The sequence below is a fragment of the Eutrigla gurnardus genome (genome assembly GCF_963514095.1).
Source record: "Eutrigla gurnardus genome assembly, chromosome: 24".
NCBI lineage: Eukaryota > Metazoa > Chordata > Actinopteri > Perciformes > Triglidae > Eutrigla > Eutrigla gurnardus.
Window position 1 is genome coordinate 1,415,768 of NC_139935.1, and position 16,733 is coordinate 1,432,500.

Consider the following 16,733-nt stretch of genomic DNA (forward strand, 5'->3'; position numbering starts at 1 on the left):
TCTTTAAATGGAACGGCTTGTTCTCATGATCTTGGCAACCGTTTCTGGAGAGGAAATGGTCATCCGGGCCAAGGTCAAACAAGACGTATGTATGTATATCTATATATATACACATATATTTAGGTGATGTTTCTAAATAAAAAGAATAAGAATAGACTCGCTGCTGCACTTCCTGGGTAACAAAAGTGAGAAACTTCTACGAGTTCTTTTGGGTTTTATGGTGTTTTTAAGCCGAGCAGACGGACTCGGCCCCGGGGAGCTCAGACTGCGGTCCTTTCAGTTCACATCACAATCACTTCATTCAGCAGCTCATCAACGGGCCTTTCTTACCGAGCCAAACACACACACACACACTGGTGATCAGAGACACATTTCATTATATCTCGGGGCGTGCGTTTCCTCTTATCTAAAGACGTGAAGTGGTAAACCCGGGACATATTGACCACTTTCCCTGTGGCACACAGTGATGCATTCATTGGCATGTTTCCTCGCATGCAGACACACGATTAAAGGAAAAAACAGCCTGTTGAAGTCAGACTTTCCTGCTGTAACTGTGGGCTGTAAAAAGCAGCCTTGCAAAGGCCAAGGTCACGTCCTTACAGGCGGGGTCCAGTTTCACACAGCTGTCCTGTCGGGCTCCTCTCTTTTGAGATAATTAGAAGGCTAGCGGGTTCTAGCAGTGCACCTTAAAAACCAACTGTCCATCAGTGGATTCTGGCTTCAAGCCTGGCAACCGTCATCCAAGCACCGAAAAGACGAGCAGAAAAGCTCCAGACATGGGAAACAAAACCCAGCATGTTTGCATCTTTTCAGTGTTTCCTTGGAACAACTTAACCAGTTCAAATACAACATTCTTCTTCCAGACTTCTGAGGAAACACAACACGTCTTTTAATGAAGGCCACAATATTACTTTTCAGCAAGCGAGGAGTCTGCAGCTGTGGCGAAGGCTTCCTCCTTCTGTTTACCTTTCATGAAGTCGCTCCGGCCCTTTCCTTGCAGCAAACTAATTATAGTGGTGACCCTGAAGCAAAATGTATGTTATGAGGGGGGTATAAATATCCATTACAGTCCCTCTGCAGTGTGATTCTGCTTTGTGTTAGTTGGAAAGAAGCAAACTGATGATAAATGCACCAAACTGGACTCGTGTGAACCTCGTCAACATGGCGGTCTACTCATCTGCCAAACCCACCCTCTCTGACCAAGAACACCCAACAACCCACTTCCTCTCCTCCTGGCTTCCCATCCAAGGCCTCTCTCGTGCTACAAGGTTAGCGCCTGGCTAAATAGATGCTGTAGATCAAAGTAAGTGCTGTCTCTGTTCCACCATTCAGCCTCCTCTTTGCCCCCAGGAGGCCCATCGCTAAGAAAACCTACATATATCTCTCTGTAGTCTTTTCTCCCTCATTGTCGCCGTTTCTCTGCAGCCAAACCTTCCTTTATGTGAGAGGAATGCATTAATTAAAAGCTAGCAGTTAGTAAAACAGTCACACCAGTACTTTCTGTGTCCAAAAGTTAAATTACAATCTGCATCTCACACTCCTATTCTCCCAAAAAACACATTTATCATGTAAAAGTCTACACAGACGTTTTTACCTATTCATTTACTTGTTTATCTTCCAACGTTTCCCCTCACACTCCCTACCAGATCCCATCCAGTCAAACATTCTCACCATCTGTGCTGAGGGTTTCCAGAGAGCCCACAGCGACACGGAGGCAAACCACCTATGAAATCCACCCCCACCCCCTTTGGCTCATGATAGATTACATTTTGGTTGGTGTGGTCCTCTGCAAGAACTACAAACTTGGAAAGGGAATATCTTAAGTTAAAGAGTCTTATCTAACTTTCCCGGAAACTCAAAGCAAGATATCTCGCCGCCCCGGCAGGATTGTGATTTTCAAAACAAGACATGCATGAAATAAAAGAATATGACTTGAGGGGAAAGTGGCATGAAGTAAGGGGGTGTTTGAGGTACTTTTCTCTAGTCCTGCACTCAGACTTATGTCAACAGGGATAGAAGCCAGATGGCTGCCAGTGATGATAAGAGATCTCCACGGGGGGAAAAGACAGGAAAAAAAACACCTCAAAGCTCCACCGTTTCTTGCTCCAGTACCCTGCTATGAAATCCAGCAGGATATATGCCAGAACATGTTGTTTTTACTTTCAGATATTACTTTGACCATAACTGATGTTACGGAAATCAACCTTTTCTAGAAGAGAAACATACCTGGGAGGGTTAGAGAACAAATTGTTCTCGAGTCCAAGGTGATGTGGCGAAGACAGGAGGCGAGAGAAGTGAGAGTTATGGGAAGAATGAAAAATGAAAGCGATAGTTACGCTCTGATGGGAGAGCTTCGTCTTCTGTGAGTGTGGGTAGTGAGCAGTAATTTGAGCAGTAAATCTGTCCGGGGATTTTATTTTTTCATTTTCATGGTCGACCTTATCATCCCTGAAGGTCTCATATCTGAGTGTCGTGTCCTGCTGCTAAACTGCAGGTCAAAAGGTCAAAAATCAACAGGGAGTTCACAGCTGGAGTAACAGCAACAAGCAGACAGAAATCCTCCTCGGGAAAGGAAAGCTTCAACGTGAAAGCCTTTAAAAGACTCTCCCTGCTTCTTACTCCCCCCGTGGTGTGCATGCTATGATTTTGTCCCATTCCCACACCGTTTACTTGAGGAGTGGCTCCCCGAGGCTCAAAATAATTCAGCCTCTGCGATGTTTGATAGCCTAAAAACACACGGGCTATTTTCTGAGAGTTCATAAAATCTGGATTAGTCGTGTTGAGGTCACTGTCAGAGCGCTCCTTCTTCAGCTGGAGAATGGATGTTTTGATGATGCCTCAAGCATCGCTGTCTCCACGCTGGGTTTCCCTTCAGGCCTGGTGGGATCTGCTGCAGGAGCAGTGGTTTTAAGGTCAACAGGAAGTCAGCATCACACTGGTTCACCTCGACAAAAAAGCCAATGGGATTTTTGGATTACAGAAAATAAGCTCCGCTGCAAGCGTTTATGATACTTACACATTTTGTTCTATAATATGGGATAATCTCCATGAATGAACACCACTTTCAGGATTATGGAAACATGATGCATCAGCAGAAGTAAAAAAAGAGCCAACATCAGGCTCTAAACAAACTAAACAACGTTTAACATTCAAATCTCTTCTGTCAGGCCTTCAGAAGGACTGGTTCCTGCAGCAGTCGGCTAGAAGGCCGATGTATTTACATACGCTTTACATGTTTAGTACCAACGAGGCTGTAGAAAGCAGCTGGCCTCCCCTCAAGGAAAGAAAGACATGCTACTGAACAGCAGGACGCTGGGCGAGGCTTCCTCCCTCCTCGACCGTCCACCAATCAAATCCTCCGGTCCAGATTAGGTTAAACAGCTTAACCCGCTGGCAAGACGTCAGAGCCGGTTCCTCCACGAAGGGGAAAGGACCCTCGCTCCATTCTTGCCAACTGGACTGTTAAATACACAGCATGTTGGCAAAATACCTGCCAGCATTGTGAGCACTGACAGCAAGGCACTGTGGGAAATCAAACTGGCAACACCCCTGATGGGAGGGATGATGAAAATGCCCACAGGCTGCGAGGCTCGGCGTGTAAATGTGTGTGTGTTCCCGGCAGACGGGCAGACAATTAAACGGTGCAGCGGAGGGGAACACGTGCACGATGTTGTACCATAAAAAAAAAAAAAATTGGTTTCTCGTGCAGGGCGGCGGTGGGTGCGTTCACGCTGCTCCTCCGGCAATAATGAGCTCTGTAAATCTCACAACAGGGCTGCTTTGTTTCTTCAAAAGCGTGTGGAGCTCCTTGGAGACGCAGGACGATGAAATAGAAAAGCTCTTACAGTATGAGAGCACACTAACACTATCCTAACATGCCACGGATCTATTATTATTAGTGGTGGAGGCCAACCCTGCGGTGCATGCCTGTCCTACATATCTGAGATTATCGACACAATGAGAACATGAGAGAAGTGAAGCAAAGACATCAAGTCAGCTGGGATTCATCCTCTGCACATTCTGGCAATATTATCTTTATGTATTTATCCATAAATATGCTTAGGGATCATAGAAGAACACATAACTCCAGAACTGCCTCAGAATCACGCTGTTTTACTTCAGCATCAAAGCACTCCAGTGGTACTTCTACATCCGTGTTTACACTGCAAACAGGAACTGCTAATTCTGCATTCTGTTAATGTTCCATAACAGCATCCTGTTAATACCCCCAAAGCATCATGGTCTTCGTAGTCCCAACACACCGAGCGTGATTACGGGAAGAATAAAAGAGTAGAACAGGAATGACAAACTAACAGCATGAACGGAGAGGATATAAGAGCTTTATGCTCCTCGCCCCGTTTAACCTCCCAGCAGGTCACAGATGCCCCGCATGTGTTCTTGTTTGTGCACATGTTGCAGAAACATGATTAACGAAGCTAAAAAAAGGGGGCGAGGTAACACAATTGAATAATTAACGAGGCCTGCGGTAAACACACATGTGCGTGTGGTTATGGATGATTTACGAGTCGGGAATAGCATTTTAATCACGACACAGACGTCAAATACACACATCTAATACCAATAACACTGATTTTAAAGTCACTGCAACCACTCAAGTTTAAATTAAATGTTCCCAAACAGCACCGATGCTTTAAAAAGAAGATAAAAAGCTCTGCAGTGAATTACGACAGGAATGATGAGACCGAAGCATGACGAAATGGCTCGACACGGAGAGGCAGGAAGAGGGATAATAAAAGAGAAAAGAAACAAAAAAGGTAGAGGGAAAACCCAAACCGCTTTCCCTCCCGAACATCACATTTCAGGCTGCATTCCTCCGCCGGTTTCTCAGAGAAACAAGCGGCTGGAGACTCCGGACACAGCAGGGGACAAGCCGTTGATTTACACTGAGGCTTCTGGAAAACATCCACAACGGAGACGAGGAGGCGGCGAGGAGGAGGAGAAACACTTCACCTCCTGAGAGAGAAGCCAGGGCAGCATGCTCCCAACACACACACACACACACACTCAAACACACACACACACACACACTCAACGGACCGAGGCCTGAGAGAAGCTCGTTTAAGATGCTGATTAACAGCAGCAGAGATGGCTGGAAAGAGAGGTGAGGGTGAATTCGGCTCTAGTCGTCAGGTGGAAGAGAGCCTCATAATGCACTGGGAATCATCCCATTAGCAAAAACAGGAGTGCTGCCTGAAGCAAAGTCATGTGTCCGACTCCAACAAGAGTGTTGGCAACCTTCCAGGGCGTGTGGTCGGGATGATAATCCTACCAGCATTTGTCTAATGGCTGATATTAATTTACCAACAACCCTGAGGTATTACGATGCCAAGCTGGAAGAATAATAATCATCCATATTCCACCTGTAAGGGAGGCAAACTATTTTAAAACTATCAGTGATATGTTTCGCCTCGACAGCTGCTGCTGCAATCCTATACTTTTAAATCTGCCAAAAAACTGCCAATCTGGTGGTGTGGTCCGTGTAGCAGAGTGAAACAGAGGTACAGTGATTGCCCTAAATGAGGCCCGGCTCTTCCCCCGTTGGCTGGACTAGCTGCCTCACTGGGGACCTCATTCACTGTAATTACCAAAAGGAAAAGGGATCCCATCGGCAGCCAAGCAGAGCGGACAGTGTTTGCTCGCAGGCTGCAAAAGGCTTCTGTGGGAGACGGATGTGTGCATGTATGCATCCCTCCCCCTCTTTGTGCAACACCACGTCTCTTCGTCCTCCCTCAGCGGGCCTCCTCTTCATCTGCTTCCTCCCCCCCTCCTGCTCCCTTTCAGGAACAATCTCTCAGAAATGATTTCTCCATCAACAGTCGTCTTCCACTCACTAACCGACTTAATTCCCTCCGAGCTCGGAGGCAGCTCCGTCTGTGGTCTTTGAACTCGTCTAAACTCTTCCACGGGGCTCCAGCGTGCACACGCCCACCTGAACAAGGAAAGTGCATGAACTGGTGCACCTACGTGTTCATGTCGTATGCATGGGGGGGGGGGATTCTCTTCATGGGACAGAAGGGAAAGTAAGGCTTGGAAGCAGCCGAGAGGAACGCCAGTCCTCAGTCAGAAGTCTGACCGCAGGAATGAGACGGTGCATGCCAACATTACATAACACAGCAGGGAGCCGCTGAGACTCTGGATGGAAGCACGCTGCATGCACTTCTCAGACTGGGACACCTCAGAGCTGCTCATCCACCTCAATTAACCGTCACCATGGCAACACCCGCGTGTGTGTGCGTGCGTGTGCGTGTGTGTGTGGTAGAATGACTGAGGGAATATGGCTGAACTTAGAACTGAAAGTCCCAACCAGGAAACTGGGGTTTCAAAATAAAAGCCACCAGATTGCAAAAAGGAGGGCTGGGTTTTCAAAAATAAAAGTTGGCTATGACTGGCCAATTGTTCAGTGAGGTTACCAGTAGGACCTAAAAATGGTGAATTGGCCAGACAAGGCCAAGAAACCATGATGGACACATCTTCAGGATTTAAAATAGTCTGCCGTGTGAACGCTCATTTCATTTGAAATGATCGATTTGAACAACGCATCGTTCAGTCTTGTTCATTCCCATCAATGACACACTCGTGAAGAGGAGGGTATTAAATCAGCAGATCTTATCATATATTTATCTTAATGGGACTGGAATTAACGAGTCTGGAGAGTCAGCAGAGCTGCAGGTCGGAGCGTGCACTCACTGTATACGTATCATGTACGCGGGCCTATAAACTCACATATCCATGTAGCGGGGTTTAATGTGGCCCTCGAGGGCTCATATAAACAGCATCGATATAAAGTTTAGTGCGTTACGAGAGGGGATGCTGGGTTTCAACACACAGAGAGCAGGTCTCCTGAATGAGGTCTGCCAAAGCTACTGTTAGTTCTGTGAGCGCTCCAAGAAAGCAGAAAGGAGGCGATTGTTTGGATGATCAGGAGCAAGGGGTTTGGAGATGGATGGATGGATGGATGAGGGAGAGAAGAAAAAGAGGAGTGAGACGATGAGTCATAACCTTGCAGAGATCACAAAGCCGGAGTCGGAGCCTCACCCTGAAATAACTCCATTTTACTCTCCTTAAACATCACCTTGGCTCTGCCCACACAGCCTAACCACTTCAGCTTTAACTGCCAGGACTGCTGCCAACTCCTGGAGTCATAACCAAACACACTCATCATAGTTCGGCTCCAAGATACACACTTTCTCATCTCTTATCTATAGAAGAGACAAGTAACTCAATCTCACGCTTCAGGGCTGAACGGGACAAATGTAATCTAAATATAACAGCGGGACAAACAGACACTTAGGTGTCTGGTTCTGTGCATACTAATTCACAAATGGGAGGCTGCATTAAAACTCATTTCCTCTGCTCTTGTTCGGGCCAAACAGCCAGTCTGAGCTGTGGAACAATGAGGCAGTGATGCCTCTTGTTGTGGAGGAGGGGTGAGACACAGTTCACTCCAAAGAAATGTGCAGAAAACTCAAACGTCTTGGCATCACGATGGAAAAACGTGCAGATCCAGAGAACCAAATGTCGGGACTAGTCAGCCTGCCGTTTGTGGCTTCGTTTGTCTCTTAACACACTTCCTAAACGCATTCCTTTCAGATCTGCAGCTTCCACATGTGCCGCTGAGTGCCGAGCTCGCCGACAGCACAAAGACCCATCCATTTGAGATGTCAGCTCACCATGGGAGCATACGGAGTGAGCTTGTGTTCATGAGGCTGGGGACTTGTAGCTCATTTATCACGGGGCCTCGGGGGACTTCCAGTCGATCAAATGATGTCGCCTTTAAAGCGCTTCTATCATCCTAATCCTCATACCCCCCTCCCCCTGTAGTCCTGTATCTTAGCTCATCTCTCTTCTAGCCATGTAGATCACAAAGCCCCAATCCCATCATGCAACAACCCCCCCCCCCCCCCCCCCGCAGTGATCTCGTTGCACCTGAACAGGCATGCAAACGCAAAACCCCGACCGGCTTTTTAAAAGCTCCTGCCGTCCACTGAGGAAGTCGCTGTTCGTGTGTGGACATGTCGGACGGTCCTGCAGGGATTAAGGTCAAGTAGGAAAATACCAACCAGTCACACGCTACTCTTGAAACCGAGTCTGTAGTGAAGTATGATTGCAGATCATGGAGGACCACGAGAGAATAACAAGTGTGCACATGATGGCTGCGATAGCAAAGCTGGTTCCAATGCTTCCAGAAGAGACAGGATCATGTCTCATGTTTTCCTTCTCTTCCCAGCGTCTCCACCACGTGTGAAGTACGAACCCCGAACCCATTCATTCCTAGATCATCACTCTAGTGTTAATGGGTTTTTAAACCGGTTTGGGAAATAATAGAGTTTGGACAGAAGACTACATCATCTGTGCATGAAAGGAGAAATTCATTGCTCAGATTTGTTGCCAATAAAAATAGATTATAACCAGATTAATCCTTTAAGTGGGTACTTTCACTAAAAGGGATATATCTTAAAATAAATCCATCTTATTCCCTTTGAGAAAACAGGTGCAATTTACAGCAAAGTGCAGTCACTTGTTCCTTTCGCTGAGTTTCGTTAATCTTCTCCACCACACAAACCAAAATGGTTTCCTTTGGAAAATTCCCCTCAAACACTGGACTCAGGGAAGCTTCGCTGTTTAGGGCAAGTCATGCAACGTTTCCCTCGCGGCTCAAACAGATCACAAATGGTCACGGCATCAGATAGAGAAAGGTGAGGTTTCAGTCGTAGAAGAATCCACGAAAAGGCTCCGTGAATCAGAAGAAGGTGAAACCGACCCGAGGCTAATGAGTAACACACGTCCTCCATTATTCACCCGACATGGAAACACACAGCGCATCCTCTTCTACCTTCAATAATTCACCAGGTGGGAGTGAACGGCCATGTTCTGCACGCTCTACCTCGCTGCTACCCTTCCACATTCATTATGAAGCCTCCGTGTGTGTGTTCCTCATGTTTTATTCATGAAATGTATACTATAAAACATATTATCTATCAATAAAGAAATAACGATGTGCTATTATGCAGAAGATGAACAGCCCGTTTCTCTTGGAAAAGCTGCATTAGATGAAAAGGTATTCGGGCTCTGCGCCTCTTATAACTGAAGGAATCCAGATAAAACTCTGCAGGATGTACCTTTGATCTAACGGACGCCACATTACTCGCCATGGGAATCTGGCGAATACAGTCTGTCCACATTCCCGGATGAAAGCCTGAGGATACGCAGCTGAAACACCAGACGGTCGCAGCATTTTCAGGATGAAAGCCTGAAACCTCAGCGTCCAATAAAGTGGCCAATAAAAGCAAATGAATGAAGGACATGGCGTGGCTGTGACTCTTCATGATAAAGAGCCGGGCGCTGGGATCTTTAAATGCAGCCTCCCGTTCTGCAGCACGCTGGCTGAGCCTCGGAGATAACGCTTAATTCCACGTTTACCTCAGTGACCAAATGCCCAGTGGAGTGGCCGTGTTAGTGTGAGGCTTATCTCCTGATTCACACGTTAGACTGCACCTACTGCACAAACACACGGGCGGGCATTGTGACAGGAAAGAGACAGATTACGTGAGTCGAGCTGAGGACACAATGCCTCCCTTATTTCACTGCCAGAAGCACTGAAAACATGAAGTCATTCATTTGGTTCACTTTCATTGTCTTCCTGCTCTCTTTCCCCTTCCATCGGCCTCCACTCCTCGCTTCATTGTCATCATCCCAGCCTGAAACACAGTGTGTGTGTGAGTGCAGTATTAGGATTTTGCGGTCGTGCCGCTGTCAGCTGATGTGTTGGGTTCCGGTCGGAGCTGTGACGTCTGAAGAGGATCCACAGAGACGCGAGGAAAGAAAAAGACATCCCCGTCACGAGGAGGCAGCTTCGTGGAGAACCACAAGCTGAGAAGATGTCAATTTACGATTTAAAAAAATACTAAAACACACACTTGGAGATGACATGATTCACACAGAAGAACTGTCTACTCACACACGAACAACCATGTACATTCCTGGCATTTCCACAAGAGCCAATTACCCCCCCCCCCCCCCCCCCCCCCCCCAAACTTGCAACACTGGATGTTGGACAAGCCAGCTGAGACGGTGACTCCCTGCAATCTTTTCCTAATTATCATCGCAAAAACTCCCCAAATTCTAAGCTCATAATACAGTGGCTGGGTTTTTTTGGTGAAAGGCATGCAAGTCGCCCCGAGGGATAGGGGGGGGGGGGGGGGGGGGGGGGCACAAAACCAAAGTCTCTGTCAGCTTGCGGCCGACATTAATTCAGAAATTCAAGACGACATACCAGAGCAGCGCCGATCTGTCAGTAAAGCTGCAGCCTCGGAGGACCTCTTCCTCTAAACGGCCGCAGACAAACACGACGGGCTCGGACTCAAACACATGAACGCCAGACCAGAGGCTACTGGTACAACACACTCATGTGTGGACATAATGATGGGAGGATAGAGACACTAAGACGGGGGGGGGACTAACTATGACAGCAAAGACAGGATCACGAGTCTGGAGGTGTACTTAGACAGGAAGCTGGGTCCCATCCCACTTCCTGTCTACCTCCAGGAAGTGGAGATCAGGCCAAAAGGTCAACAGAGCATATTGAGCCATCCTCCTGCAACCACAACTCCTTTTCATTACATCTTTTTGATGATTTGTCACATAAGTGGGAGGTCGAAGGCTCATTACTCACCGATATCTGGAAGACTTCCTGTGTGTCGTCGAGCATCTGGACCCGTATGGAGACTTGACGTCCGGGAGTCTGGGCAGGAGGACGCAGACCTGGTTCCAGGGTGGACACCCCGAAGCTGTCAGGGGCGCCGAGCCTCTGCCCGGCTGCAGACGGCCGGTCGGCTGGTTCCACCATGGTGACGGACGCTGCAGGTACAGGCTCCTCCGTTCACGTCTGCAGGAGAAACAGAAACAGTTTCACAGTGCAAAATGTTTTTGTGTGTGTTTCAAGCCAGCAAACCAATAATCTGCTGTGTGTGATTTGGGGGTATTTTGAGCTGCGAAAATACATGGTAGCCAAGAATTTCCTCTAACATCCGAGCTTGCAGGCGCTCGTTCTAAATAGCATCACATCCCGTGTGTCGTAAATGTATTTTATCAGGAAAACAAGCATTTTGAGAGAAAAAGAAACAGATGAAGAATGTTGTAGAAAATGTGCTTGGAGGGAAACTAATCTCACTTTTATTCAGTCTAGATTAAATCGGCCTTGCACAACGTAAAAGAAACCACCAGCCATTTAGTCAGAGAGTTTTCTTTAAAAGGTGATGGAACGAGTGAACAAACCACAGACTATACAGAAGGACGGCTGAACTCCAGAGTTTGAAGCAGACAGACGTGTCTCACAGCGAGTAGACACACTCTTCACCCGGCTGCAGGACCTGCAGGTGGGGTTTCCTACAAACACGGAGATGTGGTCCAGACCAGTTCAGACATGAAGCCTCACAAGTAGGGCAGATGAGATACAGTCTGAGAGCACACAAAGACTCCCCCCCCCCCCCTCTTCTTTCAGACACAAGCTTCTCAGCGCCCCCACTTGATAACCCTCAACGTCAGACAATAAATATGCTCTCAGACGGTTGGTGACATCACAGCTGAGGAATGTTTTAGAAGAGTGGGGGGGGGGGGGGGCACGCAGGGACGGAGGTTACACAAGGCTGCACAGCACAAACAGAGCTTTCTATGCCAGTTCACTCAATCAATAACACCTATCGGCTGGTTTGATCTTCAAATGTCTTGCAGTATTTACGGTCCTCGCATCGAGGCTGAATATGTCATCGAGTTAGAATAAAGCTGGTGTGTAATTTAGTCTTTCACAGACTCTCCTAAAAGAAATCCACATGTTGGTCATTTTTTCCTGCGAGGACGAGACGGGAAGTTCGATGACATCATAGTGAGGCGTCTGTGCACCGTCCACATGAAACAGTAATTATGCAGCTATTATGATAAAGTGGTTTTTGGATTTGGGACGCGTGGTGAGACAAAAGCTTCAAGGCGTAATTTTAGGAAATTGTTTCATAGCCGGATTAATTGAGAACATAACCGGCACATTAAATAAGGATTAAGATAATTGTTAGTTTCAGACCTGCAGCAGAACCTTGGTCCTCGATATGGCACCCTATCTGACCTCTGACCTCAGTGAAAGTCTTCTACCTGAATCAGTCACCACGACTATGTACTATATTGCGTCATGTGGTTGCAGCGTGAGAATGAATCTTGTTGCTAATCCCTCCACCGACACACAAACCAGGACCTGCCTCTCTTCCCTCCGTGACAAAAGCAGAGAGTGGAAACTGGAGCCCGGCCAACGAAGTGACCCGACAATAAAAACAGAAAAACGGGACCAGACATTCAAGTTACTCATTACACCTGTGGGAAAATTCCTGGCGTGCTACCTCCGCTCTGCTCTGCGGGTTGTTTATCAGCCAGTATCGGTGTGCCATAAAGAAGCTTCAGCCTCCTGAGAAGTGCTTTAATAATCTTTTAGGAACGCCGTGTCGCCCTTCAAAGCAAAACAAGTGTCGACTCAGAGCTTTTTACAGCTCGACCCGACCGTTCCCTCACAAGCAGGCGCCAATTACCCCGTCAGACATCAGTGGATGGTATTGTGAAGGCGGCAGCGTTGGTTTGTCTGCACGTCTTCAGTCTCAGTGTCTGAAAACAGCTCCTTTAAGGATTTAAAACAGACACACATTTCCTCCCGTTCTGGATCACTTTCCCAACTAAAGAGTGGACATTTGGGAAGCAGAGGTTTCATGGTGTCCTCGGCGGGGATTATTAATGGAGTAGTGGAGGGGAATACAGAGTGGGCCGGTCACACGGGCACAAAGGAAGCCACTGTGGGAGCTTCCAGCAGCGGGGCTTAAAGACTCGGAGGGACGAGGCCCCTCCAGCAGCCTTTGAACTGGTGTTAGCTGAAAGTTTCCCAAGACTTTGTGAGAGGGAAGCCAGGCTCTGGGGATCGGATGTGAATGTGTGTGTGTGTGTGTAAACGAGAGAATCTACACAGAAGGCTTTATCTTCTAAGGGAAAATCTGCTTTTAATCTTCTAAATAAATGATGAAATACGTCAAAGGGAAAAGGTTGCATAATAGGCATCAAAAAGTATGAAACTGCCAGTCAACACGTTCATCTGTGGAGTTTCAAAGCAACGGCAGATAAAACTGAAAGCTTGAGTCTCTGACACGCCTGCTACCCATCCCAGTCTTTTAATGACTAAAACACAAACGATAATTCACATTGGAGACGCTTGAACCAGTGAATTCCAGCTCTGATGTACAGCTTTGGAATCAAAATGCAGGAAGCGGTGGACAGAATTTGGTTTTCTATTAGAAAATGAGAAGAAAACCATGAGAGAAATGAAACAAAAAACATCTGTTATCACTTGAACGAAGGAACGCTGTGGGAAAGCAAATACTTAAGCTTGTATTCAGTATATTTACACACATGGAGGGGCGGGTCAAGTATTAATCTCCAGAAGAAAAGCAATATAATGAAGCTGAACACATGAACGTGGAGCTTGCAGAAGTAAAGGCCTCAGCTGGGGATGATAAAGGTGCACCCACTGCCCGGTTGTATGGGTCTAACATGACACCCTGGGGGGCTTCCATACAACCCGGCACGCTCGGTGCGTTTGAGATCAAGGCCACAACGCAGCAGGCTCCTCCACAGACCGAGACATGGGGCGAGCAACACCAGCCACACGGCGTCATGGGCGTGATATTGATCGTAGAAGTGAAACAATAAGACAATGCCGGGCCTCCCCACTGACCCTGAACTCTGACCCCCACTCCGGAAGAGGAGCACACGACCCCCAGAGATCAATAAAAGGAAAAGGGATTTGTTTATAGGGACAAAATTAAAACGTTATGTCACGATTATTCTCATCACACAATAAATATCACAATATTATCCCGATAATCACCAAATATAAACACAGTGGAATGACTTTGTATTGTTGTTTATCATTGGATTATCCTACATTATCCTGAACCACAATAAAATCTTCCCATTACATCCCAGGTGTCCCTCTCCAGGGTTGGTTGGTTATGCCTGGAAGGACACCCAGCAGCTGAGTGGAGTGAAATAAAACAAACACACCCTATAAGGCTCACACATCACACAGTCCAGCTGGCAGGAGAGCAAGCACCAGGATGTAGGTTAGCAGAGTAATCCCGTGGAGTAAAGATGTCAGTATGCTAAGGAAAGCCTGATCACAGCCAAGAGGCAGGGTTAGTGTATGGATGTGTGCTTAATATTAATGTGCATGTGATGCACATTAATAATGTAAGGTTTGGGAGAAGCTGGATAGAAAAAGAAGAAACCCCCACAATATTATAACATCATCCAAAGTTAAAGATTCACAGATGATCAAGTTTGAATGTTTGCAGCACTTGTTGGAGATCCTCGTCTGTGATTAAAAGCTCTTACAGCTCAGCCGATTAGGGGAACCAGCCGGCTGCAATGAGCTGCGAGCTGACTCTGAAGAGATCACGTCTCCTGGACTGGAAACTGGACATTACAATAAATGTGGTCACAAATCTTACACGCGCCAACGTGCTTCCACTGGGAGCAGGCTACGTGTAACCTCCGGGTCGCATGGTTTCCTTACCCCACCTCTTGTCTCCAGGAGCCGCAGATTGTCCGCCAGGAAGAGCCTTTTTTTCCGGGTTAAAATCCGAGGCCACGCGCCGCCTTGTGAGTTTGGATCGATAAGTCCGGATCGCTCCCTCTCTCAGGTGGGACGACGTTTCTGTGTGGTAGCCATTGAGACAAATGTGGGGGGAGAAACCGTGCGTTGAGCTTTCTACGGGAACAATGAGGCGCTCCACACCGCCTCCAGCAGCAGCTCCGGCCCCACGGAGAAAGTGGATCAACAGCGACACCTCACGGTCCTTTCGGGGAAGTGCAGCGTGCGTTAAATATAACCTCTCAGAAATAGCACAAAATATCTGTCTCATCATACAGATAACTATATACGTCAACTAAAGTACTCGGGGTACTTATATACCTCGCATATTGTACTTTTACTATCCTTTACCAGTTACTTAGTATATGATGATTATGTAAAACGATGAGTAGTTTTAGGTTACAGTAGAATTCCAAACATAAATGAAAAGTGCTCCCTTATTATTGACTTGCAACCTCTATTATCAGGGTAAAAAGTAATTTGGTAGTCGTGGAAAAAGTTCGGATGGCCAGTACGGGGATCGAACCCGCGACCTTGGCGTTATTAGCACCACGCTCTAACCAACTGAGCTAACCGGCCACGGAGACGACGGCGTGAACTTCCTTTTTTATACGCGCATATCGCTGCTTCCTGGTCAATTTAATTCAATTCAGAGAAACTTTATTTGTTACCGGCGGGGCAATTAAGGACACACGGAGAACAGGGATGAATTGCGAAGAATAAAATAATAAATTCATTAAAAAAAAACATCTAACATTGTTTCTTAACATAATGTAAGACAATGTTTATTACAATCATTGTGAAATGAAAACATTTACCTCAAGTTGAAGCCACTTTATCGACAACTTCTTTCCAGACACGCGATGTGCCGTCAGTAAGGTCTGTTGCCATAGTTACTCCAGAGCGCGAGCGAGAGAGAGAGAGAGAGAGAGGGCGAGACTGGTCACGTGATCCAGTAAGATGGCGACCACAATGCAGAATGGATTTGAATGTGAGTACGCCGTATTATTAGCTAGCCGTCAGATACAAACAGTGTGTTAATTGGTATTTTTATACAAACAACACCACTTTAGTCGGATTATAAAACGAGTGTTTTCTTTACAGATTGACGTTAAAAACAACAACAACAACAAAACAACCGATTGTTCCGTTGTGTTGTCGGTTCAGCCTCCCAACCGGAGTAACGTAACCGGACCGCTAACGTTAGCTCATCACTTATTGTTCACCGTTACTCAGCTGTTTTTACACTTTAGTTCAGGCTAACTCACCCGGATGCGTTATATTCGTTTTCTCTTCCAGGACCTAAACTAACTGGACCCGTTTTTTGTTTTTTTACTGGAACATTTTGAAAATCTGCTGGTTGATCGATCATCACGATCATAATAATAATAATCATCATCATATCACAGGATCAAGATGGCTTTAAATGTCTTTGGTAAGTAGCGTCACTCCTCATATATGTGTAATAATGCTGTGTTTGTGGCACGAAGCGGCCATTTATTTATTTATTGTTATCATCATGTTTATCTTATGTATTAAGGTAACGGTAGAGTACTGTACTTAAGTAACTTTACTATCTCAGGTTTTACATACAAATCAAACATCATTTTATAAAATGTGATGAAGCAGTAAAACCAGCTATATCATGATGACCTCAACATTACTGTAATAATACATTAACCTCCATAATATATCAGAATATAAAGGTTACACAAAAAATAAAAGAGAGAAAACTTTTGATGATGGCCTTTTTGAATGCAGGATTTAAGTATTTGTATGTGTTTTTTCTGAATACCACCTCTAATATCATGATATTTTAGAATCACAACATTCAACACAAACATCACAATATAAAAGTAATTATTTCAAATGTTTATTGGGGTGATATTAAGCCGTAAAATAAATGCAGCCCAGTTTTGTTTGTATCTTAGGTTTATTTCCAGCTGAATGATCCATCGCTTTATTTCATGTTAAACCATAATCTGTATTTTAAAATGCTGCTGCCAGAAAACCACGAGGCAGACGGGAAGAAAAG

The 16,733-nt window shown here is 46.2% G+C and overlaps 2 protein-coding genes across 5 annotated transcripts in view; one reads left to right on the top strand and one right to left on the bottom strand.

Moving 5' to 3' along the window:
- The window catches only part of LOC311010134 (FERM, ARHGEF and pleckstrin domain-containing protein 1-like), a 40,627-nt gene extending 25,820 nt beyond the window's left edge, over positions 1-14,807 (bottom strand). For 2 of the 4 annotated variants that reach the window (XM_084004667.1, XM_084004666.1), the window contains exons 1-2: positions 14,621-14,807; positions 10,694-10,906 (exon numbers count right to left, since the gene is read on the bottom strand). In XM_084004667.1, the coding sequence (XP_083860793.1) occupies positions 10,694-10,867 (174 nt within the window). In that variant the 5' untranslated portion in view covers positions 10,868-10,906; positions 14,621-14,807. The remainder of the gene's footprint in view (positions 1-10,693; positions 10,907-14,620) is intronic. The other 2 variants (XM_084004665.1, XM_084004664.1) reach the window with 2 other exon arrangements.
- Positions 14,808-15,682: 875 nt separating this feature from the next.
- The window catches only part of LOC311010103 (N-chimaerin-like), a 12,701-nt gene continuing 11,650 nt past the window's right edge, over positions 15,683-16,733 (top strand). The window contains exon 1 of the mRNA XM_084004609.1: positions 15,683-16,133. Coding sequence (XP_083860735.1) covers positions 16,115-16,133 — 19 coding nt within the window. The 5' untranslated portion in view covers positions 15,683-16,114. The remainder of the gene's footprint in view (positions 16,134-16,733) is intronic.